General features: G+C 36.6%; 1 protein-coding gene across 5 annotated transcripts in view; it reads left to right on the top strand.

The window, feature by feature from the left end:
* The window catches only part of OSBPL9 (oxysterol binding protein like 9), a gene marked incomplete at its 5' end in the record, with an annotated part of 168,637 nt that overhangs the window by 129,052 nt on the left and 12,933 nt on the right, over positions 1-26,652 (top strand). For 4 of the 5 annotated variants that reach the window (XM_081224122.1, XM_081224124.1, XM_081224126.1 and 1 more), the window contains 6 exons: positions 9,026-9,064; positions 12,609-12,699; positions 13,998-14,105; positions 17,668-17,827; positions 23,752-23,864; positions 23,994-24,112. In XM_081224122.1, coding sequence (XP_081080248.1) covers positions 9,026-9,064; positions 12,609-12,699; positions 13,998-14,105; positions 17,668-17,827; positions 23,752-23,864; positions 23,994-24,112 — 630 coding nt within the window. The remainder of the gene's footprint in view (positions 1-9,025; positions 9,065-12,608; positions 12,700-13,997; positions 14,106-17,667; positions 17,828-23,751; positions 23,865-23,993; positions 24,113-26,652) is intronic. The other variant, XM_081224123.1, reaches the window with a different exon arrangement.

The following is a 26,652-nucleotide window of genomic DNA, read 5'->3' as shown; positions in this document are numbered from 1 at the left end:
CACAGAAGGAGTAAGGGTTTTATTTTGGTTTTCTTTACTGTGAAGTTACATGGGTGGGTTGGGGCCACCTACAGTTACCCAGAAGCTTATATACAGATAACCAGTAAACTACATTAAGCCCAGTGTGAGTAGATAGGTATTTTAGGGGTTCAACAGTGCCTTCTCTAGAAGATTGAGGAAGTAGAAGAGCTGATAGTGTTTAGGCCAATTTGGATCATCTCTACAAATCAATCAGGTCTTCAGATAGTTGTAAAACAGGGCAGCCTAGCCTCTTTCAGTAGCTCACCATTTAGCCACCCAACAAGAACATTTTTGATGTTCTGTCTTTGGAATGAGTTACAATTCAAGTTACTAAAACTTCTTTCTAGACGTTTCTACAGTTCAGTCAGTACCTGCTACCTGTCTGTTTTAGCCCAGCTTAATAGACCTGCATTTCAAGGTCCTTCAGAATGGATAACATGGATCAAGTAAATGGAGTTTGGCTTTTTAATTTTTTCCAGAAGGAATTTCATTGTTAAGGCTTTTTATGTACAGATACATCCCTCAAATTATATATATATGTACCCTATATGAACTCTTTGTGTATTTTTAAACAATTTAAGTGTAAATTAGACCATGTCACTTGCCTGCTCAAATCCCCTTATTGGTTTCCTACCTCCCTTGGAATGGAATCTAAGTTAACTTAACCATAACTTCATGTCATTCGAGCCGTCACTACTCCCTCACCTCACCTTGCTTGATCACACCATTCTAACAACATCGGCCTGTTTTCTTTTTCTCAGGCCAAGCTTTTTCTGCTTCAGGGATTTGTATTTGCTTTCCCCTCTGCCTAGAAGGCATTTCTTCCAGACTTCCAGGGTTTACACCCTCACTTTATTCAAATTTCTGCCCACATGAAATCTCTTTGGAGAGACCTTGCTGACCACTCTATCTAAAATAATCTCTACCCTCCCAGTAGTTTCTTTTTCTTCATGGTCTTGCATCATTAGCCAGATTTACTTGGTATCCTGTTTGTTGTCTGTCTATACCTGACTATAATCTCCATGAGGCCTTTGTCTTAGAATGCTTGCACTGCCATAACAAAACACTGCAGACTGAGTAGCTTTAATGACAGAAATTTATTCTCTCACAGTTTTGGAGGCTAGAAGTCCAAGATCAAGGTTCCTGTTGATTTGGTTCTTCCTGGCTTGTAGACAGCCACCTTCTCACCATGTCCTTACAGGACCTTTCCTTGGTGGTACACACTGAGAGTGAGCATGAATGAGAGCTCTCTTGTGTCTCTTCTTAGAAGGAGATTTACTGGATTGGGGCCCCACCCTTAGGACCTTATTTAATCTCAATTTACTTCCTTTACTCCAAATACAGTCACAGTGGGGTTAGGGCTTCATTGTCTGAATTGGGGTGGGGGGGCCCACAGACATTCACTCCAGAACACCACCGTATCCTCAGTGCCTAGAACAGTTGCCTGCCACAAAGTAGGGGCCTGATAAATAATTGTGAATTTTGAATGAATTTTTTAACACATAATTTTTAATAGTTGCATGGTTTAGTATTTCCACTATATGTATGATTTTTTTATCATCCTTATGAATTAATCTTTGCATAATCAGTCAATCTGTGATTAAGATATACAGTTGTTAAATAATAGTGAGAGGCAGCATTACATTTTTAAGAGCATGGACTTTGGAGCCAGATGGTCTGGGTTTGAATCCTTGTTCCACTGCTTGAGCAAGTTTATTTATCCTCCCTGTGCTTTGGTTTTCTCCTATATAATAGAAATAATAATAGTATCTGTACTCTTGCTGATAGAGTGAAACTTAAATGAATTAGTGTTTGTAATGCTCTTAGTACCAAGCATATAATTCATCCTAAATAATTGTTAAATTAAAAAAACTTTTTATTAGGACATAAATTTTAAAGCCACAGAATGGCATGTTGGTAAAATTTTGAGAACTTCCATCTAACACTGATGGGAATATAAATTGTTTTAGTTACTTTGGAAGATGATTCTGCCCTGGCAGGTTAATAAGATTTTGGAATCAGCTACTTTTAGAAGATGTATTGTCATCTGAGACCCCACGGGGATGTGGCCCCCTCAAAAAAGAAAAAAAGAATGTAGCTAATTTGATACCTTTCTTGTTTTGGGTTGATTTAGTTTTAGGTTCTTAGAGGCAGCATGCTATAGGTAGGATTTTAAGCTCCTTCCAGTTTTCTGAGTCTTTGATTTTAATTCTCATTCCCCAAAGCTTCCCACCTGCCTAAATGATTAGTGCATTGGTTCCCAAAGTTTGCTGCACATTAGAATCACCTGGGAATCTTTTAACAGTTCTGATGCATGGCTCGCATTCCCAGACATTCTTGTTGTAGTTGCTGTGGTGTGTCACCTGAGCATTGGGGTTTTTCAACTCCCAGGTTGATTCTGATGTGTAGCAAAGTTTGGGCACCACTTGGTTATTGGGATTTTCAGGTAAGCTGTGTTAGCTCAGATGACTTCATTCTTCCTTTGTACCATAGATAGAGACAGCAGTGTTTCACTCATGGGGAATTGCAGAGGAAATGAGGAGGCGAGGGAGCAAAGTGAAGATAATCTGGGAGACCCCTGCAGCTGGGGACTTGACCAGTTTTCTTCATTAAGATTAGGTGATATGACCAGATGTCACAACTTACATAAGCAAAGGAAATTAATTTTAATAATGTATTTTAACTCATTATATCCAAAATAATACCATTTCAACATGTAATCAATATAAAAATTCATTCATTAATGAGATACTTCATTTTCTCTCCCTCTCTCCCTCCCCCCCAACCCCCACACTAAGTCGTCACTATCCTGGGTGTATTTTGCACTTTGAATTAACCACATTCAGGTGCTCAATAGCCACATGTGACTAGTGGCTTCTAAACTGGACTTTCCAAGTCTAGATTATCGTTTTAGAACTGAGTTGTCTGACCACAGATACTTTTAAACTAGAATGTATGTTTAAGTTATCCTTGGATCCCAGGTTCTCTCCCTAGAATTTTTTTCTGCATAGACTTTTTGTTTATATCAGTATTCATTAATTTCTCATCAGACTTTTTTTAAACCGGGTTTATTGATATATAATTTACATACCATAAAGTTCACTCATTTAAAGTTTATACTTTAGTGGTTTTTAGTATATTTACAAAGTTGTGTGGCCATCACCATAATATAATTTTAGCATGTTTTTATCACCCCAAAAAGAAACACCATACATATGAAGAACTCATTCCCTATACCTCTTTCCCTCACTTACCCTTGCCCCTGCCTTTCCTCCAATCCCTGGCAACTACTAATCTGTTTTCTGTCTCTAGACTTGCCTATTCTGGACATTTCATATATTTAGGATCATACAATATGTGGTATTTTGTGACTGGCTTCTTTCACTTAGCATAATGTTTTCAAGGTTAGTCCATGTTGTAGCATGTATCAGGACTTAATTCTTTTTTATTGCTGAATAATATTCCTTTGAATGATATACCACATTTTGTTTGTCCATTCATCAGTTGATGAATATTTGGGTTGTTTTGTTTTGTTTTGTTTTGTTTTTGCGGTACTCGGGCCTCTCACTGTTGTGGCCTCTCCCGTTGTGGAGCACAGGCTCTGGACGCACAGGCTCAGTGGCCATGGCTCACGGGCCCGGCGCTCCGTGGCAGGTGGGATCTTCCTGGACCGGGGCACGAACCCATGTCCCCTGCATCGGCAGGCGGACTCTCAACCATTGTGCCACCAGGGAAGCCCTGTTTTCATTTTTTGACCATTATGAATAATGCTGTTGTGAACACTTGCATGTGATGTTTTTGTGCAGGGATGCATGTTTTCATTTCTCTTAAGTGTATACCTAGGAGTGGAGTTACTGGGTAACATGGTAACTCTATGTTTAACTTTTTGAAAAACTGCTAAACTACTTTTCAAAGCAGCTGCACATAATATTTCCACTCATAATGTGTAAGGGTTCTTTTTTTTTAACATCTTTATTGGAGTATAATTGCTTTACAATGTTGTGTTAGTTTCTGCTGTATAACGAACTGAATCAGCTATACGTATACATATATCCCCACATCCCCTCCCTCTTGCGTCTCCCTCCCTCCCACCCTCCCTATCCCACCCCTCTAGGTGGTCACAAAGCACCGAGCTGATCTCCCTGTGCTATGCGGTTGCTTCCCACTAGCTACCTGTTTAACGTTTGGTAGTGTATATACATCCATGCCACTCTCTCCCTTCGTCCCAGCTTCCCCTTCCCCCTGCCTGCGCCCTCAAGTCCATCCTCTACGTCTTGTGTAAGGGTTCTATTTGCCCCACATCCTCACCAGCATTTGTGATTGTCTTTTTGATTATAGCCATTCTAGTGGTTTTCATTTGCATTTCTTCTGGAGAAATGTCTATTCCCATTCTTTGCCCTTATTTTTTAATTTTATTTATTTTTAAGTCTTTATTGAATTTGTCACAACATTGCCTCTGCTTCATGCCTTGGCCTCCTGGCCGCAGGGCAAGTGGGATCTCAGCTCCCCGACCAGGGATCGCACCCACACCCCGACACTGGAAGGCAAAGTCCCAACCACTGGACCGCCAGGGAAGTGCCATGCCCATTTTTCTAGTTGGGGTTTTTAATCTTATTACTGAGTTGTAGGAGTGATTTTATATATTCTGGATACAAGCCGTATCAGATATATGACTTGCAGATTTTTCTTCAAGTCTGTGGGTTGTCTTTTTACTTTCTTGATAGTGTCCTGAGAAGCATGCATATTTTAAATTTTGATGAAATCCAGTTTATCAGTCTTCTAGTGCTTTTGCCTTTGGTGGCTTTCCTGAGAAATCATTGCCTAATCCTAAACAACAAAGATTTATTCCTGTATTTTCTTTCAAGAGTTTTGTAGTTTTTGCTCTTACATTTAATTCAATGTAAGGTCCACTTTGAGTTAACCTTTGTGGTGTGAGGTATGGATCCAGGTTCATTTTTTGGCATGTGGTTATCCAGTTGTCCCAGTCCCGTTTGTTGAATCTCATCAAACTTGAATTAGAAATTTTCTTTCATCACCATAGCATATTTATTTTTTATTTCCTGTGATAAGTACATGTATAGGTCCATAATTAAGAGAGCTTTCATTAGACTACATTGCCATATTAGAAAGATAGGAATATATTTCATGTATCCTATTGGTAGACATGGTTTTAAAATACCGAAGTCTATAATTCTGGTCAAAAGTCTTCTCAAATTATGTTGTACTGATGTTTTTGTTACTATCATATTTCCAGGTCTCAGTCATGCTTGTTTGTTCAAAGAAGAGAGAATAGCCATTGCATTAAGGAATGAGGGACTTATAACCAGATAAACATATGTTATAATCTAAGTGGGAAGTAGCATTAGACCCTTTCTTTGTTTAATTGACATAATTCAAATTGAAATCAGTTGTATCTCTGGTTTTAGTAGTACTTGAGATTTAGCTTTAGCTGACCCTGATAAAAGGCAACTTGCGGTTTACTTAAAAAACAAAAACAATAAAAAGTTTTGAAAAGAAAGATGGAGGGAGGGAGGATGAGTGTAATACGCCTTTTAAAATAAGAGAACAAAATTCCTGAAGTTCATGATGGGAATGGATTGGTAGTAAGGCATTTAATAGTGTGGGTTTGTCTAGATTTGACTCTGCCTTAAAAGATAAACCACAACAGTAACAAAAATAATAAACCCTGACTTAAAATACCCTGTAGATAGCATGTATTATTAATTGAGAATATTTTATGGGAAAAATTGTCAGATATTTAAGTTTATTTTTTCTTCCAGTTTTATTGAGACATAATAGACAGAACTGTGTAAGTTTAAAGTGTATAATGATTTGACTTACTACATCATGAAATGATTATCACAGTAGGTTTAGTGAACATCCATTATGTCATATAAATACAAAATTAAAGAAATAGAAAAAAAATTTTTTGTCCTGTGATGAGAACTCTTAGGATTTACTCTCTTAACCACTTTCATATATAACATACAGCAGTGTTCATTATATGTATCATGTTGTACATCACATCCCTAGTACTTACTTATCTTAAAACTGGATATTTAAGTTTATTTTAAATTATACCAGAAGTAGAAGTGGTGGTTTTCTTAGATAATGTACTGTATCCGTAATGTATTGCTATATAACAAACCAACCTCAACTAAGTGTCTTAAAATAGCAGCAGTCATTTATTTTGCTCACAAATCTGCAATTTGGTTAGGCCTCATGACTTATTTCTGTTTCATGCAGTGCCACCTGTGGTGGCTTGATTGCAAGGGCAGGGGTGTATGTGTTGAGATGGGGGGGCCAAAGGATCCACTTTCAAGATGGCTCACTCACATGCCTGGGAAGTTGAGCTGGGGACCTAGGTGCTCCTCCGTATAGTTCTCTTTCCAGCTGCTTGGCCTTTCTCACAGTGTGGTGGTTGGGCTTCAAGAAAACAAGGTAGAAATTTGTGGCATTTCCATGACCTGGTCTCAGAAGTCACACATAGTCACTTCTGCTATGTTTATTGGTTAGGGACAGTTACAGAGTTTCAAGGATAGGGGCCATGAACTCTACCTCTTGTTGGGACCATTTTTGGAAAATTTAATCTACCACATGTATTTCTTTCCACTTATTGCCACTTACATATATTTCTTTCTAAGAAATTCTTTGGAAAAGTCAATTTTAGAAATTAGAAATTTAGAAATTAATGGGGAAAACTAAAAGTAAATTAAAATATCATCTGAACAAGAAACTTTAAAATTTCTCTTTCTGTGTAGTTCTCAAGATTTTATTTTCAATTGTGTCTATTAAAAATTACTGAAACTTTGGATATTGTAAATATATAGTTAATTCAGTTGTGCAAATCCCAACATGAATTATGGACTTATCAAAATGCTTTTATTCTCAAGGATATGCAAAGGATATGCACTGTGTTGGCAGTTTGCAAGACCACCCCTAGGTTTGGTGATTTGCTTGGAAGGCACAGCTTGTAGTTGTACTTACAGCTACGATTTATCACAGCAAAGGATCCAAAGTAAAACCAGCAAAGGAAAAAGGCACATGGGGCAAAATCCAGAGGAAACTAAGGCCCAAGCTTCCAAGAATCTTCTCCCAATGGGATCATACAGGGTGTGCTTAATTCCTCCAGCAACAGATTGTGACAGCACTTGTGAAATGTCTACCAGGGAAGCTCATTAGAGACTCAACACCTAAGGTTTTTTATTGGGCTTTTTGTCATGTAAGCACTGTTTACCTAGCACTTACCAAGCAAGAGTCCAGATTTCCAAAAGGAAAGCTGGTCTTCAGCATAAACCATTTTGTTTGCTTATTAAACAGATTAGGTGCAGTGAGCTGCCCTTATGATAGTGAGGTGGTGGGAACCCTCCTAAAACCCAAGTTCCCAGACACCAAGCCAACGGCCAACTTTGTAGGCGGGCTTTTCTGAGGATAGCTATTTCAGGCCTACTGTGTTAATTCTTAAAAAAAAAATAATCTCCAAATCTTTAAATTGCTCTTGGTTGTCCCTTCAATCTGTAGATTTCTGAGTAAACTCTGTAGTTAAAGAAAGAAAAAGTGATGTATAAATGATATATAACTTGGCTGTAAACCAAGACCAAATACTGGTTTCTATTAAAACTTGAAAACTTCTTGATAGTATGGAGTTAAAACTTTAAACAGTTTTAAGTTAAATATATTGTCTGTGTAATACTAATAGATAGATTATAGTTACAGGAACAAATATGTTTGGTAACTTTCCACCACCTTCTTCCTTAAGTACATCCTTGGAGAAGGGAGGCAAGGCAAAATATCAATAGCATATTAGTTAAGACCTTGAATTCTGGAACTAGACTATATGTATTGGACTAGACACTGTAGACTAGACTAGACACACTCTCTGTCTCAGTTTTCTCATCTGTCCAAGGGGATAATAATAATACCTACTTTATAGAGTTGTCGGTGGAACAAGTGAATTAATAATATACAGGCAGGCCTTGCTTTATTGCATTTTGCAGATGCTATCTTTTACAGATTGAAGGTTTGTGGCAACCTTGTGTCAAGCAAGTCCATTGGCGCCATTTTTGCAACATTATTTGCTCACTTTGTGGGTTTGTCACATTTTGGTAATTCTTGCAATATTTCAAACTTTTTCACTATTACTGTATTTGTTATGACGATCTGTGAGCAGTGATCTTTGATATTACTACTACAGCTCACTGAAGGCTCAGATGATGTTTAGCACTTTTTGGCAATAAAGTATTTTTAAATTACATACGTTGTTTTTTAAGACAGTGCTGCTGCGCACTTAATAGGCTACAGTATAATGTAAATATAACTTTTATATGCACTGGGAAACCAAAAAAATTGTGTGACTTGCTTTATTGCGGTATTTGCTTTATTGTGGTGGACTGGCCAAAGCCCGCTATATCTCCGAGGTATGCCTGTATGTAAAATACCTGCCAGGTAGTAAGCGTTAGCCCCTGTATCATCATTCTGTGGATATGGTGATTACGGTTACTGAAACAAAAATCAGACCATCTATTTAGAAAAGTATTGATATACTTCTGGAGCCAGCATCCAGAATATGGGAAATTATGTCTATCCTGAGTTTTTAAGGGTATATGATTGTCATACCTTTGCAGTACGGTAAGAGTTTGGCGGTTGTGGAGCGTTGGCGTAATTTACTGTAAAGTTAAACCCAGAAATATTCAGGATCGTTAATCCTAAATTAATATATCTGCTTTCAATCATGGATACCAATGTGACTACACAGTTCAATAGGATATTTCTACAAAGAATTTAATTAAATGCCTGTATAGAAAAACAATTGCTATGCTCTTGGTTAGAATTATGTTTGGCTAGGAATGGACCAGTGAAATTACTGTCTTAGTGGAAGCAGAGTAGTAGTTTTCTAACGTTGTTGCTTACCCAGTAAAATAAGTTTTCTTACTAGGGAAGAAAGTATACAAGGTGTTACTTAAATGAAAGAATGAAGTTAATATTTTTAACGTTTCTCCTTAAGGACCAGTGTAATGCGGAGAAGCACGCAGATGGAATTATAGTAAGTTTAATCTAATCTTTGTTCCCCTTTACTTCTGCAGAGCATTTTAACCAGTTATGTCAGGAGAAGCCTGAATTTCTACTCATTTTTCAACACAAATTCCTCTTTTTACCTACTCACTGTTCTTTGTTTGTTGACTCTTGCAATTTTCTTTGAGCTCTTAAAGTTGGCCATCTTTCAGCAATCATTTGGAGAGGAAATGTCGATCTTAAAATTTTGTTGAGTCTTGATTCTTATTGAATCACCTTGCATGTGTTAACTTAAAGGGTTAATCGTGGTATAAAAATGCAGCTTTTATGACTAAATAAGGCATAACTCACAATGCTACATTTCTTGTCTAACTTGTTTTTTTCTAATGAAAGCAGAAGGGGAAGGGTACAGTACTGAAACATCTTAATTTAACTATATGGTTATAGGTTTCTATTAATTTCTTATCTTTATTTTTAGATTTTGTGTATTCTGTTAACTGTCATTGCTACTGTGGTGTATACTGCTTTTTTGTAGGAACAAGTTGCAACATGAATTCTTCCACTTATAGCCATTTTCTATTCTTTCCTCCCCTTGGGTTCTACTCTTCCCTTACATTCAACTTACCCACCAAAAAGAAAAGAAAATTTTATTGGAAATAAAAGTTAGAATTTGAAGGTTTGCAGTTTAAGCTCCCCTGGTTTTGTGGTAGATGTGTGACTTGTGTTCAGACTGTATTTCTGAAGAAGGAGGCAACCTCTTTTTTTTTGTCTGAGGCTTTACAAATGCCAGCTTATCTGAGATCTGGAAACTCATTTTGTAAATCTTGAAAACCATCTTATGATTATATTTGAAAGGATGAGCATGTTATGTTTATATTTGGTTTAAAATGAAAAATAAGTTAAATATCTGTGTTTACATATTTCTTAAGAAAACAGAGTAAGAGAAACATTTTTAAAATTTGAATTAAACACATTGGAATTTTTGTTTTTCTTCACAGTGTGAGTTCATAGTTTGAGCCATGGTGATTTAATACAATTATGTGATAAAATTACAATATAATATAATATCTCTTCTGAGATACCAATTAAGATTATAAGCGTCATGGAAAAAGACTGTGTATGTTGTCTAGAATTTCATGGTTCCCAAAGACCCTAAGGAAAATTAATGATGGCAGTTATTTTTATCTCTTTTCTCTCAAAGCAAATCAGTTACTTTTTATTATGTTAAGCAATAGTTTTATAAAGCATACTAAAAATGTTTGATCATTTGTAGTTAAAAACATCTAGATAGTTTATACTGATAGAAAACCTAAACCTGTAGAAAACAAACATATTTGAATCATTTGATCCGGGACTATAGCATTTTTCCTTAAGAGTTTTTATTTTTTTAAAAAGACACTGTTCATGGTTTCGGCCTTGGACCCAGACAGCTAAGACCTAGCCCTGCCACTTACTATCTGTGACCTTAGGCAAGTTACTTAACCTTTGAGTCTTTGTTTCCTCATCTATAAAGAAAAGTGACTTCTATCTCAGAGGATTGTTGTAAGATAGTATGCACATAGTACTCAGTAAATGTTAGCTATACATACATATATGTATATATAATTGTATTTTATATTGTATTGCATGAATTTTATTAATTTTACAACAGATTAGGGTTTAGGATTGTCATTTGTTTGCACTTCTCAAGCTCTGCATATTCATTTTTAAAGCAAGGTGTAGAATGTTATTTGACATTTTTTAGCCTGAAGTTGGTTGACCACGGACAGTAGTTGTATTTTCTATTAACAACAGCAACAAAAGAAAAAGTCTAAAAGTGTTTTGTGGGATTGACAAACCTAATATTAGGCTTCTGAAAAACAGAAGATTGCATTCAAAAGATTGAATTCTCGTCCCTTTTTCCAAAGTTATTTTATTTCTTGGTCTCTTTAGTAATTTTTTCTTATATGATAGGTTGGGGATAAGGAGGTGGGATATTCTCATTCTTATGGCTCAAAGTATTAAAGGTGGGATTTTGCCTTTGTAAAGCACTTGGAGCCCTTTAGAGAAAAATCACTATGTAAAAATAAGGAATTTATTTTAAGAACAGCTCCAGGATTGTTGAGACACTTGTTTAGGTATTATGGCCCAGCCTGGTATCTGAAAATAGAATCCTAATGTAATAACCAGAAGGCCCTTAGAGACCACAGCATCCAGACATTTCTTCATTTTATACACTGGGAAAGTGAGGCCCACAGCAGATGAGACTTGGCAAGTCACTGGTAGAGCAAGGGTTCTAGGAATTAAAATTCTAAGTCTCTGTTTCTGTGCTTTTCGTAATGCTCCAGAACCTCCCCCACTTCACTTTACTAGGCTTTTGATTATTAATGATTGTTTTCAGAGCTTCTTCTTTGTGTCCTTTATTTTCTAGGACTAGAATATTTATGGTATGTAGACTGTTGTGACAAGAATCAGAATTCTTATGTTCAAATCAATTTAAGAGATCTGATTTAGTGATTTTTACATATTGATATTTATGCAGAGAGGGGATATAAGAAAAAATAACTTAGGCATTAAATAAGAATGCTATAAAAACTTTCCTATTATCTCAGTTTCCATTGTTATGTGCTTTTAAATTTTTACAAATGCTTTTGGGGCTCATCAATAAAGTATTTCTTTTCTAATTCTGTTTCAGTATTTTCTGTTACAAGCTCTACCTAATACATGTTTGAAGTTTAGTTTTCCAGATCAAGGAAAGCTAAAAAATTTAAAGTTTTATTTCTTGGGTTTTATCTAGTATAGTCTTCTAAGTGGTGGTTTCAAACTTTACTTTGGCAAAGGCCTTGGTTTAAAATCTCCCCCTCCTCCAAATAAAAAAATACCAGTAAGCTTTGGAGTCTTGTTTTTAAAATGCCATCATGCTGGCAAAATAGTGTCTTGGCTTGGAGTCAGAAGAACCTAGACTTTTTTTTTTCCTCTCTAAAATTGTAACTACATGTTTGAGTATTTTTTTTTCCTTCTAAATCCTCAAAAAGAAAAGACGTCCAATTAGAAGATACATTTCTTTGCCTTTAGTGACTTGTAAAACTACGTGCCTATATGGTGCAATACACATTGATAGAAGGTGGCAGTGGTATGGGATGTAAACATAAGATTGTAGTGGTACAGATACATTAGCTAGTCATAGGCATAGTGCTTATTAATACCACAGCAGGAGAGAGCATTTCTCCATCTTTGATATTTGTGGTGAATTAAAATTTGAGAATCACTGAGTTGAATCAAGAGGTTATTGTTTCGGCTTCCTGAAACCATTCTACAACTCTTTCCAAGTGTTTTCATGTATTTTTACCTTTCTATATGTCAGAGATTCATTCATTCTCCCTCCTTACAATGCTTCTTTAAATAATCTTATAAGAAACTCTTAGACTTCCATATAGTAAAGTTGTTTTATTTCCTCTTTGCAATTTGACCAACATGTCTATACAGCTACCCTCAGGACTTTGCTGTCAGAAGTGTGGGCTTTTCATACATTTGGGAGGGTCAATGCTGGAAGGGTATTTAATTAAAAATAACTATACTCTGCTTCTTTATCTCAGAGTACTATTAATCCTGTAGATGCAATATATCAACCTAGTCCCTTGGAACCTGTGATCAACACAATGCCTTCCCAGACTGTCTTACCTCCAGGTATAGTATAATATTTGGAAAAATGTTTCACAGGTACATTGGTGACAAAAAACTTAATTTTTTATGGCAGTTGTAGTAATCTTGAAGGGTTTTTTTTGGGGGGGGTTGTTTTTTGTTTTTTAATAAGTAAAAGAAATCTCACACATAAAATACAGCCAAAAGTGAACTGGAAAAATATGATAATATTTTGGTATTGGGGCTTTTTTAGTACAGTTAAAGGGCTTTTGGTTTTCAAAGTGAGATGGAAGACAAACATGGTTTACTTGGATTATCTGCTAGGACAGAATCCTATGACCCAGGATTCATGGCTACCAAGGAAAACTTAATATACCTTGATCTACTTGAAAGTAATCCAGGAATGTTCTATTTTGTCATATTCTTTATAACTCTGAATAATACAAATGGTTTCTTCATGGTGGACTTAATGAGAAAGGGAGGAATGAAATTTGTGATGCCTACTGATTAGATAGACATGTATTTTTAGGGATAGAGTAATAAATATATATTTTTTTAACTGGCAGAGGAGGGCTTAAGGCCAACAACCACTGATTCCTTTTACCTTTTTGTTGCATCCAACATTTCAGTGTTTTCACTGATGACATAAGTCGGAAATTTTACTGGAAAAAAAATCTTTAAAAAAATAATTATTAAGTATGTGAGATCTTTTTATGAATTTTTACTCCTTAGGAGATTGAGCTTAATATCTCTCACGAGACTAAAGAGGAAGTACTGTGCCCCATTTTAGATTTTACAAGTGGTTTGATCCTCGGGGGGAAACAGTTTATCATCCGAAGCATTTGCTGGTTTTACAGAGTACTTGTACTGAGGTAATAGCTTATCTTGACTAGTCTCTTGATATCCTGCCTAGTGTCTTAGTACTAGGTAGCATATCATCATTGAGTTTAAAGGGGATTGGGGGTCAGAAAGGTGTGGTAGCATGGAACTTGACTTAATAGAATATAGTCTCAAAAATTACTGATCTTCAGGATATTGCAGTTAAAGAGTTGTGTTTGCTACCAAATGTAAAATAGATAGCTAGTAGGAAGCAGCCGCATAGCACAGGGAGATCAGCTCAGTGCTTTGTGACCGCCTAGAGGGGTGGGATAAGGAGGGTGGGAGGGAGACGCAAGAGGGAAGAGATATGGGGATATGTGTATATGTATAGCTGATTCACTTTGTTGTACAGCAGAAACTAACACACCATTGTAAAGCAATTATACTCCAATAAAGATGTTAAAAAAAAGAAGAGTTGTGTTTGGCTTTTTCTCTAACTTATTTCACATGTTCAAATCTCCTAGAGCCTGCTCAGTTGTGTAAGTCAGAGCAGCGTCCATCTTCTCTACCAGTTGGACCTGTATTAGCTACTACCTTGGGACATCATCAGACTCCAACGCCAAATAGTACAGGTACAGATTTGTATAATTCCTTTACTTCTCATAACTGCCCATTAACATTCAAGATTTGTGTTTGATTACTGATGGGAAAAAGATTGAAGAAAGGTTATATATTTTGTATTGGAGATACCTTAGCCCTGTCATTACAGTTCCATACATGGAGTGGTTAACTTTGTGATTGAACCAGAAGTTTAGTAATAATTATAATTTAAATGAAATAAAATACTGCAGAGTTTTGTGTATTTGTTTACCTTAAGACTTACTTTGAAGCTCTGTATTGGCTTTTTTAAAAAATTTGCTCGAGTTAGATTTATATACTTTCTTACTGTAAAGGAATCAGATAATACAGAAGTATGAGAACAAAAGCAGCTGTAAGCCTTCTTTACTCTTTGTCATTTATACACGTATGTACCTACATACCTATATTGTGTATTTTTTTTTTTTGCAATTCGCGGGCCTCTCACTGTTGTGGCCTCTCCCGTTGCGGAGCACAGGCTCCGGATGCGCAGGCTCAGCAGCCATGGCTCACGGGCCCAGCCGCTCCACGGCATGTGGGATCTTCCCGGACCCGGGCACGAACCCGTGTCCCCTGCATCGGCAGGCGGACTCTCAACCACTGCGCCACCAGGGAAGCCCTGTGTATTTTTATTGTTGTTTTTTTCCCTGACCTAAATGAGATCATGTGGTTCTGTGACTTTGCCTTTTCATTTAACTAAGAACATTTAGAGAGCTTTCTGTGTTCCTACACTTAGGTATACAACATTCTTTCTACAGCTGCTCAAGTGGCTATTACCTGTTTTTCTGCTGATGGACATTTATTTAGGTTGATTCCAAAATTTTCCTATTATAAGCAGTATTTCAGGGAATATCCTTGTACAGCACCTTTTGGCACATATGAATTTTTTAAGGATAGATTTATCGGTCACATTTTTGCCAATTTTATAAGCAAAAAAAGGATACTTGATTTTAGTTTGCATTTTCTTAATTTGTTTAGATTTATGGTCTTTATTTTTTCTCTAATTCACAGGGATGCTATTAATGTTAGTATAGATTTATTTCTTGTTTTAAAACTAATTAGTAGGGGCTTCCCTGGTGGCACAGTGGTTGAGAGTCTGCCTGCCAATGCAGGGGACACGGGTTCGAGCCCCGGTCTGGGAAGATCCCACATGCCGCGGAGCAGCTAGGCCCGTGAGCCACAACTACTGAGCCTGTGCGTCTGGAGCCTGTGCTCCGCAACAAGCGAGGCTGCGATAGTGAGGGGCCCGCGCACCGCAATGAGGAGTGGCCCCCACTTGCCGCAACTAGAGAAAGCCCTCGCACAGAAACGAAGAGCCAATGCAGTCATAAATAAATAAATAAAATTTAAAAAAAAAAAAAAAAAAACTAATTAGTTTGATGTTGAGTTATCAGTTGCACCACATTCAAGGGAGCACTTGGTGCTTTTGTCCCTGTTATATCTGGATGCCAAAACCGAAACCACTCTTGAGGACGTGGGAGATAAGCCCCTGCTGTTGCTCCACAGATTCTTTCCTGGGTGGGACTTTTCCTGTGTAATAATGAAAAGTTACCCTGTGATTTTTAGCTAGTTTGAAATTTGAGTTAGTAAAGATGCTGATGTTATTACTTTGGTTTTTAAGATTTAACAGCCTGAGCAGATGTCTCCTTATTTTGAAAAAAAGCAAGCAACAACAGCTCTCTTACTTGAAGCTCTTGGGAAAATGCTGATAAGCAGTTTGAGTAATGCAGTTGAAATGTTTGCCTGCCTTTTTTATGTATTTCATTACACTGTGTCATTTTAAAAATAGTATCTGTATTTTCTGTTGTTTTTTTATAAGGAGGAATTATGTCAGAATTCTGAAACAGACAAAATTTTCCATTCAGAAATATACAAAACCTAGTCAGTTACAGACTTTGAAAAAGTTAGCAGTATTCTTTATGCACATTAATTTTAGGATCATTAATTAGTTATAAATAATTTAGGATAAATTATTTCAGAAGACGGCATTTTAAAAATATAACATTTTAGAGTAGGTGGATTCAAAAAATTTTTTTAAATTAGTGTGTGGTTTGTGTCGTGTTTGATTTTTCAACCTAATTTCTTCATCTTTCTTTCCTTTATCTCTCTCACTAATACATAAAAGAAAGAAAGGAACAACTGAAAAAAGAAATAATACTGTTTTCTCTTGTAAGGAAAACTCAGTTCTTTTGTTTGCAACTCCCATTCCAACTCATTTTCTTCTTGGATACATTTTCAGTTTTGTGTGGTTGCCTGGACTATTTGCTTGTTACTTAATCATTTGTAATTCCTGGTCTTTTCCTTTCTTTCTTTCTCTCTCGTTTTTTTCCCCCATTATTTCAATAAGAGAAATTTATTTATTTCCCATCTTATGGCTGCTATGGGGCAGGGCGGCAGTAGGGTAAGAATTTAAAGTTATTTGCTAAGATGAACTATCTTTGGAATTCCCACAATAAGCCTTGCCTATTTAGGCAGCAAACTTTCAGTGTCATGTTTTAAAAATATCTTTGTGAACATGGCAACTAAATGTGGCAGGTGGATGTGCTCTCTCAACTATTGAACCATAGACAGACACTGGAATGGGACACTAAAAATCCATGGATGGCTCTGGATTCATTTTTACTGCTGCTATTCTCATTTCCTTCTAGAACTGTGGCCTTGGCTTTTATATTGCCAGCAGTGACTTAATTAATTTTAATCTCCACCAAGCATCTGTAGCAGTTTGGCATAAATTGCCTGAGAGCCCTTAGATATCTGCTCAATAAGTACTTGTTAAATTACTTTCAGTACTTCACTGTTCTGTTTGATACTGTTATTGTTACTTTTTATTACTAGACTCTGAACCAGATGATTATCACAGAGATTCTTTCTCTGGATCTCCATTAGTTTCTGTTTCCTTAATTAGACCGTTTAGGAATAGAAAGATGTTCCTCCTGGTTCTTTGCTTTTCCATGTGCTTCCTATGGTAGCCCTCTCTTTTCCTCTGCCCCTGGGCTCTGGGCAACCTGACTTAAACTGGGGTAGAAAAGAGGTGAGGAGTTTGAATGGTAAGTGTTCCCAGCTTTTGGGTTTGCACATGATTGCCAAAACATACTGACTAATATGAATGTGATATCCTGAACAAAATTTTAACATTCATGTGGTTTTTGATATTCTTTCCACTTTGTATTCTTGTTGGCTCACTGCTGCATTTTTAAGGTATCTGGATCTATAGTATAAAATAAGAGCTCTGGCTTACTGTTGGTACTGGTATCTACTATGGGACTTCTAATACCTTAACTCACACAGTGTGATTATAGTCAAAAGAACTCCCTTCCTAATTACAGGTGAGGACATAGTATTTTTTCATTTATTTAAAAGGCTATGTCCCATTCTATAATGTGATTTGCCTTTTTCTTTGTCTAGTTTAAATGTTGATTTCTTTACAGATAGTCTAGGGACTTCTACCAACTTAACTCTTTTTTGATTTTAGAAAGGTCTGCTTTGATACCATCTCCCTAATTTCTTCCCTTCTATTACCAACACTGTCCCCTAATTAAAAACGTTTTAACTTCCTAGGCAGTGGGCACTCACCACCTAGTAGCAGTCTAACTTCTCCAAGCCATGTCAACTTGTCTCCAAACACAGTCCCAGAGTTCTCTTATTCTAGCAGTGAAGATGAATTCTATGATGCGGATGAATTCCATCAGAGTGGCTCATCCCCAAAGCACTTAATAGAGTAAGTAGACAAACTAACTATGTATTGAAATGACTCCTGATTTTTAAAAATGTAATTTGATTTTGAGAGTGGTGTTAATGACAGACTCCTTTATAAATTATTATTTGGAAAAAGTGAAAAAGACAGCTTATTTTTAATTGGCTTATTGAGCAAAGCTAGTTCTGTGAGAATAGTGATTTTACTCCTGATTTAATTCAAATGGTATAATTTTGCATCAGTTGTGGTAACATGCCAGTATTGTTCATTAACTCTGGGCCTTATAGAAACAACATTAGGAGAGGGTCAAATGAAAGTGAGTAAGCTAGGAAGTATTACTCACATAAGAGGAGGTTACCGTTACTTGTTCTGTATAGAGTAGAGATATTTGGGTGCCTATAAGCCAGGCACTGTTACTAGGTGGAGGAATGATACAGAGGTGAATAAAGAGCCAGTCCCTGCCCTCAGGGAACTTACAGTCTATGGGGGAAAAACAAACTTATATAATCCAGTGGGAAATATGCTATGTAAGAATAAGCACAGAAAGAATGGGAACATTTTGAAGTCCTGAGAAGTCAAGAAAGGATTCACAGAGGAGGGAGGGGATGTGATCCATGGTGAGATGTGGATGAGTAGGGAGAGAAGGGACATGAGGGTGAGAAGAGGAAGGGGAAATGGAAAGTGTTGTTCTCATGAGATGGAACCCTAATAAGAAAGGCCTGGAGGCAACGGGAGCTTGGTTTCTTTGAGGAGCTGTAAGCTGCTGAGCATGGCTGAGTGTGGCTGTAGCATAAGTTGTGGGGAGTGGTTAAGAAGATACAGAAGAGATTGACAAGGGCCAGGTCGTGAAAGAGTCCTTTTAGCGTTTTATGAATTTTGAACATTTTCTCACAAGTGGCAGCTGCTGGTCAGGTCTGCATTTTAGAAAAATAGATATGCCTGAATTGTGTAGAATCGAATGCAGTGGGGATGCATTACATGTAGGAAGACCAGGCAAAACTGGGTAGAAACTTGAGAAATGTTGATAACCCAAGCTAAGGTCATAGCATAGGAATGGAGGGAAGCACATGGACTCCAGAGATACTAAGTAGGCAGATTTTGGCAGATATTGATGATAGGTTTTCTCTCATTAGGAAATATTTGACCTATTTTACACTGTTAAATCAAAGCTAGGTATGTTCCATTGTACAGAAAAGGCCTTTACATGTAAAGTCACTTACATGATAGCCAATAAGCAAAGTACTTTTTAGCCCTACTGGTACATAGGTTGTTGTGGTTAGACTTTGGATTCTGGAATCTTAGAAAAGAATAGGTTCTAAATCTGTTTTGCTTTTAAGGTGTGTGATCTTGGTCAAGTTATTTAACCTATGACATCCTAAGTTTCCTTGTTTGTAAAATGAGGATAATAATAGTTTCAACTACAAGGGGTCATTGTGAACATTTAAATGAGAATAATGTCAAGTGCTTACTATGATGTCTGGCATGTATAATAAGTGCACAGTAAGTGATAGCTATTATAGAAAGCAAATTAACATTTATTTGCTTTAATGTTCTTATATTTGTTGTAGATGTAGTTGGCTTACTTTTTGTTGGGTATTTTTTCCAAGTCTCCTGCCATCTCAGGAGTCGGTGCTAGTGTTACAGCTTGGGGTTTGCTTTGAAATACAGTACAAATTTGGAAATGATTATATGTGAATTTGCAAGCTAAGTACTATCAGCCAAACTTAGACTTTGAACCTTGTTTTCTTTTAGTAAGAAATATTTTGTGGCACTCCATTTCTCTCGCTCTCTTTTTCTTTTTTTAGAGATAACAGTTATTTTTTAATTGGGGTATATTTGCTTTACAATGCTGTGTTAGTTTCTGCTGTACAACAAAGTGAATCAGCTACATGTATACACATATCCCCTCCCTCTTGGACCTCCCTCCCTCCACCGGGCCCCCATCCCACCGTCTAGGTCACTGCAGAGCACTGAGCTGATCTCACTGGGCTCTACAGCAGGTTCCCACTAGCTATCTGTTTTATACACATGGTAGTGTATATATGTCAGTCCCAATCTCCCAGTTCATCCCACCCTCCCTTCCCCCACATGTCCACATGTCCATTCTCTGTGTCTGCATCTCTATTCCTGCCCTACAAATAGGTTCATCTATACCATTTTTCTAGATTCCACATATATGTGTTAATATATGATATTTGTTTTTCAATTTCTGACTGACTTTTCTCTGTATGACAGACTCTAGGTCCATCCACATCTCCGCAAATGACCCAATTTCATTCCTTTTATGGCTGAGTAATATTCCATTGTATATATGTACCACATCTTCTTTATCCATTCATCTGTGGATGGACATTTAGGTTGCTTCCATGTCCTGGCTGTTGTAAATAGTGCTTCAGTGAACATTGGGTGCATGTGTCTTTTTGAATTATGGTTTTCTCAGGATATATGCCCAGTAGTGGGATTGCTGGGAGAACAGTATGGAGGTTCCTTAAAAAACTAAAAATAGAACTACCATATGACCCAGCACTCCAGTTCTCTTAAGTGTGCACATGAACTGAGAAATACAGTATCATATATAATTGCACTGTAACTATTCAGAATCTCAGAATTTATAAGGAAAATGATATTAATTCAGGAAGTTTTGTTACATAGTAGATCAAATTCAGATTTTGAATGCTGGAAAAGTAAAATATATGGGATTAGGTAAATACATACTGTTAGGACATGAGACTTTACTTAAGGAAGAGAGATTTGAGCCCACAGTTCAAGAAGGCTAGTGTAGCAGAAAGAGTTTGGTTTAGCATGTTGGTTTCTTAATGTTTGTATGTAGGGAAATAAACTATTACAAGACCCTTATTAGCAGTTTGCCAATAGAAATTTCACTTTAATTTTTTAAATATTTTTTATGATAGTGGGGTTAAAAGAAAATAAGCATTTGGAAGAAAATTCCAAAGTAAAAGTTATTATTTATTTTTGAAGTGTTAAATCATTGTTTTCTTTAAACAGAATTAAGGACAGTCTCAATCATTAGCTATTAATCGAAACAAAGTACAATTGAATATCAAGATGGATCATCTGTCCTCTAGAAGCCTATAACTATATTCAGTAAAAGCTTGATAATAATGTGGTAAGCCTCCTTATTACATCACAGATAGTCAATCTCTGGCCCCAGTTTTAGGGGTTCTCCTGAAATTTTTCTGAAATAGATAAATTTTAAATGCTTACCTGTTGTACCTGTAATAGGCATATCTACAAAGTTACCTGCAGGCTCATAGGCTTTTCTTTTTTCTCCTTGTAAGCTTCCTTCTCTATGCTCTCCCAGTACCCATCCTGTAACAAATACACAGTTTATGAACCTCCCATTTGAAGGAATCCAGAGTTAAATTCTTTGTCCAGCTCGCCCACTCAGGCTTCCTTTTCTCCTTCAATTTCATTCTTTCCTTTTATGCCCTAATCTAGATTCCCAAACTAGTAGGGACTACACAGATGTTTTATTTGGCCAGCACAGTGTGTATTGGTTTTTTTGTTTTAAAATTTTTATTTTAATTGGAGTATAGTTGATTAACAATGTTGTGATAGTTTCAGGTGTACAGCAAAGTGATTCAGATATACATTTTCCCATTAAATGGAACTTTAAATCCCTTCAAATTGAGTATGCTAGTGCCAGGCCTCTATTGTTTTATAATCTGGCCCTATTCACATATTTTTGCTCTCTGCCTGGCCTCTGTAGGCATTGAGCTTGTGTGCCACCTGCTGGTCATCAGCTGCTACCACTAGTTTTCTAGCTCTCAGGTCAAGTTTCTATCTACAGTTTCTCTCCCTGACAGAAGAGAATTTGAAAACTTAAGTCCTTTCACCGTTCAGTTTCTAAAGACCTGTAGTAATGGTAACTTCTGTGTGAACTATGTTACTGGGTTTTGCACATTTATAAACTAGATGAAAGTGCATATGGGAAAGAACTTGTGCTCTGGAGCCAGACGTATACTTGAAATGGCTCCACTACTTACCAGTTGTGTGACCTCTGTCCAGTCATTGAACCTCTGAGCCTCTGTGTATGATGAGAATAATCATGTCTCCCTTTCAGGGTTAGATTTTTATGAAGATGAACATATACAATGTTTGGCACATACAAGGTACTCAATAAGATTTTGGATTCTGTTGTTATAATTAAGTTCAGAGCTGTACCTTTTTCGGTTTAGTTTATTTATGATCTTATGATTTAAGTCTGTGCAAGTTAGCCCATTGCAGATAAACCTTTCCTGTATGCACGTCATTTTTGTCAGTGTTGCCCTTGTTTTGTAACTATAGTCTTTAAATCCTTTGTCCTGAACGAGGTAAATTATGAAATGGCTAAATGAGAATTTATCCCATTTTTTTCCATTTTGAGCTTTATTGAGCATTTCACTTGGCCCAGACATGGTTTCTAACCTGAGTGAGGGAGAAAAGCACAGCATAAATTCATCTCTGACATTTGGAATCTAAAATAAGATACATGTTTTAAAGAATCTGAGGTTTTTAGATCAATTGATTTAAAAGATTGATTCTATTTTGATGATGTATCAAAGAGCCACAAAACTTTTTGAAGATAATTTTTATGCAGCTCTTTTATTTAATGATCATTTGATTTCTCTTATCTAGTTCTTTTACTCATATTTTCCATTGGCTTTCAAAACTGGTGAGGTAGACATTAGTTACAGTACCTTGTGATGTACGCTACTAAATTATCAAAGTAGCAATATTTAGTTACCTAAGGATTTTTGAAAAATAGATCAAAAGAAGGCAAGTAACCAGGACAAACTATGTTTAAATTAGAATACATATGTTCTAATATTCTAATGTTCTAACATAGGCAGAGCACAGAAGATTTTTAGGATAATGAAACTATTCTCTGCAATACTACAGTGGGGGATATATTACATTTGTCAAAATCCATTGAATGTACAAGACCAAGAGTGAACCCTACTGTAAACTATGGACTTTGAGTGATAATGGCATGTCACGTAGGTTCATCAACTGTTGCACATGTACTACTCTCGTGCAGGATGTTGATAGTGGGGAGGTTGTGCGTATGGAAATTCTGTACTTTCTGCTCAGTTTTGCTCTGAACCTAAAACTACACTTAAAAAAATCAAGCTTATTATTAAATAAGAAATCAAAAGAAGGTAAGTAATCAGGGCAAACTATGTTTAAATTAGAATATATAATGTGTTTTGCACCTATAAATTTGCAATAAAAGACTTTTATGTGTGTACCATTTTATAAATAATATCTGCAGTATGAGAAATTTGGTTTCTATTTTTACCCTTAATAAGTAAACTTTGACCATTCTTTTGTTAATGTACAAATACTAGCCCTAGGTAAGTTACGATCATAGCTGTAATAATAAAATAGAGGAATCTTTCTTTAGACCCTGTTAATCAGCTCATAATACCACTTACCATAAATTTACTTGTAAAAAGTAATATGCTTTTTTATTTTTTAATTTCAAATATAATTTTCTAATGACTGGGAAAGGTATTATTACCAGTGTGAGCTTTTATCAAAGGATCTCAAAAATATAGACATCTTTCTGAGGCTAATTAATAGACTTACCAGTTTTGAGGTTCTGGAAATGGTTGCCAAGAATTATGACATACCTACATTTATGCAAAGTAACAAAATTGGAAAATGAACTCAAGTTTTAAACTTACACGCAGAGGCAAAACCTTACCAATTTTTCATGGCCTTTCAACATGGCTTGGTTGAGCATACACCATGCAGAAAACATGAGCCTGATGGGGAGAGAGTTGGAAAGCATGTATGTGTGTATGTATGTAACCAGCTAACTTTAAGGGTCTAGTTAGTTTCTGTCAGCTATCTCCATATATTGGTTTTAAATAGATTGGTATCTTACTATGATTTTAAATTGCTTTTTTAAAAAGCTTAAGAAGGTGATTAATTTTTTTTAGTTCCTCTGGATCTGCCTCAGTCTTGACACACAGCAGCTCAGGAAATAGTCTAAAGCGCCCAGATACCACGGAATCACTTAATTCTTCCATGTCCAATGGAACAAGTGATGCTGGTAAGCAGCCTTGGAGAGTTTACCTTTTTTTTCTTAAAAATATTTGTTTGAAAAAAAATGTATAATACTTGGTAACAGCACAGATTGGCCCAGTTTAACACCAGTCTAAGAAGATCTGTTTTATTTTAGACCTTTTCGATTCACATGATGATAGAGATGATGACGGGGAGGCAGGGTCGGTGGAAGAGCACAAGAGTGTTATCATGCATCTGTTGTCACAGGTTAGGCTTGGAATGGATCTTACTAAGGTAAGAATCAAATTTGGTATTTGCTGTTAGTCTTAATGTGTATATGTAGATCCTCAGTGATCGTATGGTGAGTGTGTCTGCAAATGTAGTATAATGACATAACTTCTGTTTATACTTTTGTCTTGTTATGAATCAATACATATGTACCTGAGTTAACTGAAAATTTTTATAAATGGATGAAATAAGTAAACCTAGGATAATTTCATAGAGATAGTACATATGGATTGTATAGATTATGATTTGGATTTTATTGGGGGCAAGCATGGAATAGTATTGGGCTTGGTTAGTAGTCTGAACAAAACCTAAAGCAGTGTAGTGTGCATGGAATCAAAATGAGCAGAGTTCTGATCTCAGGGTTAGAGGACCTGTGCTTACATCCTACTTCAGCTGTTACCAAACTGTGTGAGCTTGAGCAAGTCCCTTTCTCTATGATCTTTGGGTTTCTCATATACAAAATGGACATACAGTGACCTACTTTACAGGGTTGTTGTAAGGAATGGAACAGGTAGTGAGTGGAAAACTGTATGACACATGTTGAGCCATATAATTATTGTGGTTCTGGATTTGAATTTGAATTTAAACCTGGCACTCTAAATAGAATACCTGATTGATGTAGGAGACTGGTGTATAGGTGCCTGCATATGTCCCCGCCCCTGTGCTAAAAGCCTCATCCTTTTACCTAATTCTCACCACAGCACTACAAAGTTAGGTGTTATTGTTAACACCATTTTATAGATGAGGAAACTAAAGCTCATAGAGGTTAAGTAACTTGGCTAAGTCTTATTTAAGCGGCAGAACTGAGATTCTTATCTGGTTGTGGATTTCAAAATCTGTAAACTAATCCATAATACTTTCTAGTAAGTGTCTATAATAAAAATTTTTACCCCAAATCTAAATGAAAACGGAAAATTTGTGCAACAAACATACTTGCTGGGAAAGTTCTAGGTAAGAGAATATTTGCAGGAGATTGTCCTCAGAATTTTTTCAGTGATCATTAGATTGATTGTATAATTGCTGGAGCAGAATTGTAACTTCACATTTGAAAGATGATACAGCTTAATTTTAGATGTTGACATTTATAATATATTTCTTTTCTACATCTTCTACCTTGGTTGGTTTTGGTCTTCAGTAATAGAAGACCCACCTAACAGTATCTTGAATAATGCTATGTTTATTATCTCATGTAATGAGAAGTCCAGAGTAGAGTATTTCCAGGATTGACTAATTCGTAGTGGGTCAACAATGTGAGAAAGGACCTAGGTTCCTTCAGTCTCTCTGCTCTGCCATCCTTAGCATGCTGACATTCACACTCAGACCTGTCTTCTCATCATTGCAAAATGACTGCTGCACTTCCAGTTATCACATCCTTATGCAAATATGTCAAAGAGGCAGGAAATAATTTCTTTTCATGAATTTTGTTGTTGTAATAGGGAGAACATATAACAACAGTGGCCCATCAAACTGCCAATTGAATCTCATTGGCCAGAACTAGGCAGGTGTGCACGCCTAAACCAGGTGTGATTACCTAAATCACTGGTAAAGGAGGTTAAATGATTGGCTTAGATTAATCCACATTCACCCCTTGAGATCTGGGAGGGCCCTGTGACTCTCATGGCAACCTATAGCCTGAACCTGAACTGAATGAAAGTTCTGTTAGTAGAGGTGTACATAGGCAACCAAAAGTGTGTGCCACAATCAAGTGTGTAATTTTGGCCTCGCATAATTTCCTCTGCCAGGTAGTCCAGGTTTGGGTTTGGAGCCACTAAAAGTTTAATTTTTGCCAAATTAGCTATTTTAGAAATCTTTATTGGCATAAATGGCTATGCTTGCCAGCAGATTCTGAAATCTTGATTCCCTTGTACATTCCGAAGTATTATTACAATAATACCTTAAATTTGTATCTCATTTTCCTATCTATAAAAATACTTTCTCACTTCAAATATTTTCTATAAAGAGTTATTTTCCAAATACATTGTAGTGTTTGGAAATACTATAAAGTCACATCCCGCTTACCTCATTTGGTCTTCAAAACAATCCTAAGGGGCTTCCCTGGTGGTGCAGTGGTTGAGAGTCCGCCTGCCGATGCAGGGGACACTGGTTTGTGCCCGGGTCTGGGAAGATCCCACATGCCGGGGAGCGGCTGGGCCCGTGAGCCATGGCTGCTGAGCCTGCGTGTCCGGAGCCTGTGCTCCGCAACGGGAGAGGCCACAACAGTGAGAGGTCCGCGTACAGCAAAAGATAAAAATTAAAAAAAATAAGATTTAAGCAAGGCATATAATTATCCTCCTTTTACAGAAACTTGCAGAGGTTGAATTAATTTTCCAGGGCTTCCTCACACCTAAGAAGTGACAAAATAAGTACTTGAACCCAGGTTTAAGACAGCCTAACCCAGCTCACTTTTATCAGTGTTCCAGTGGCTTGACATAATGGCATGCATCAGTATAGTGCTAAAAACACTGAAGAAGATGTATTGAATGAGAGTTCTTAAGAAAACTTTTAAGTAGGGAGGGAAAAAAATTTTTTTTTGATTACACATCAAA

The sequence above is a fragment of the Mesoplodon bidens genome (assembly GCF_964165515.1).
Source record: "Mesoplodon bidens genome assembly, chromosome: 2".
Taxonomy (NCBI): domain Eukaryota; kingdom Metazoa; phylum Chordata; class Mammalia; order Artiodactyla; family Ziphiidae; genus Mesoplodon; species Mesoplodon bidens.
Note: the sequence above shows the minus strand (reverse complement) of the source record. Positions and strands in the feature narration are given on the sequence as shown.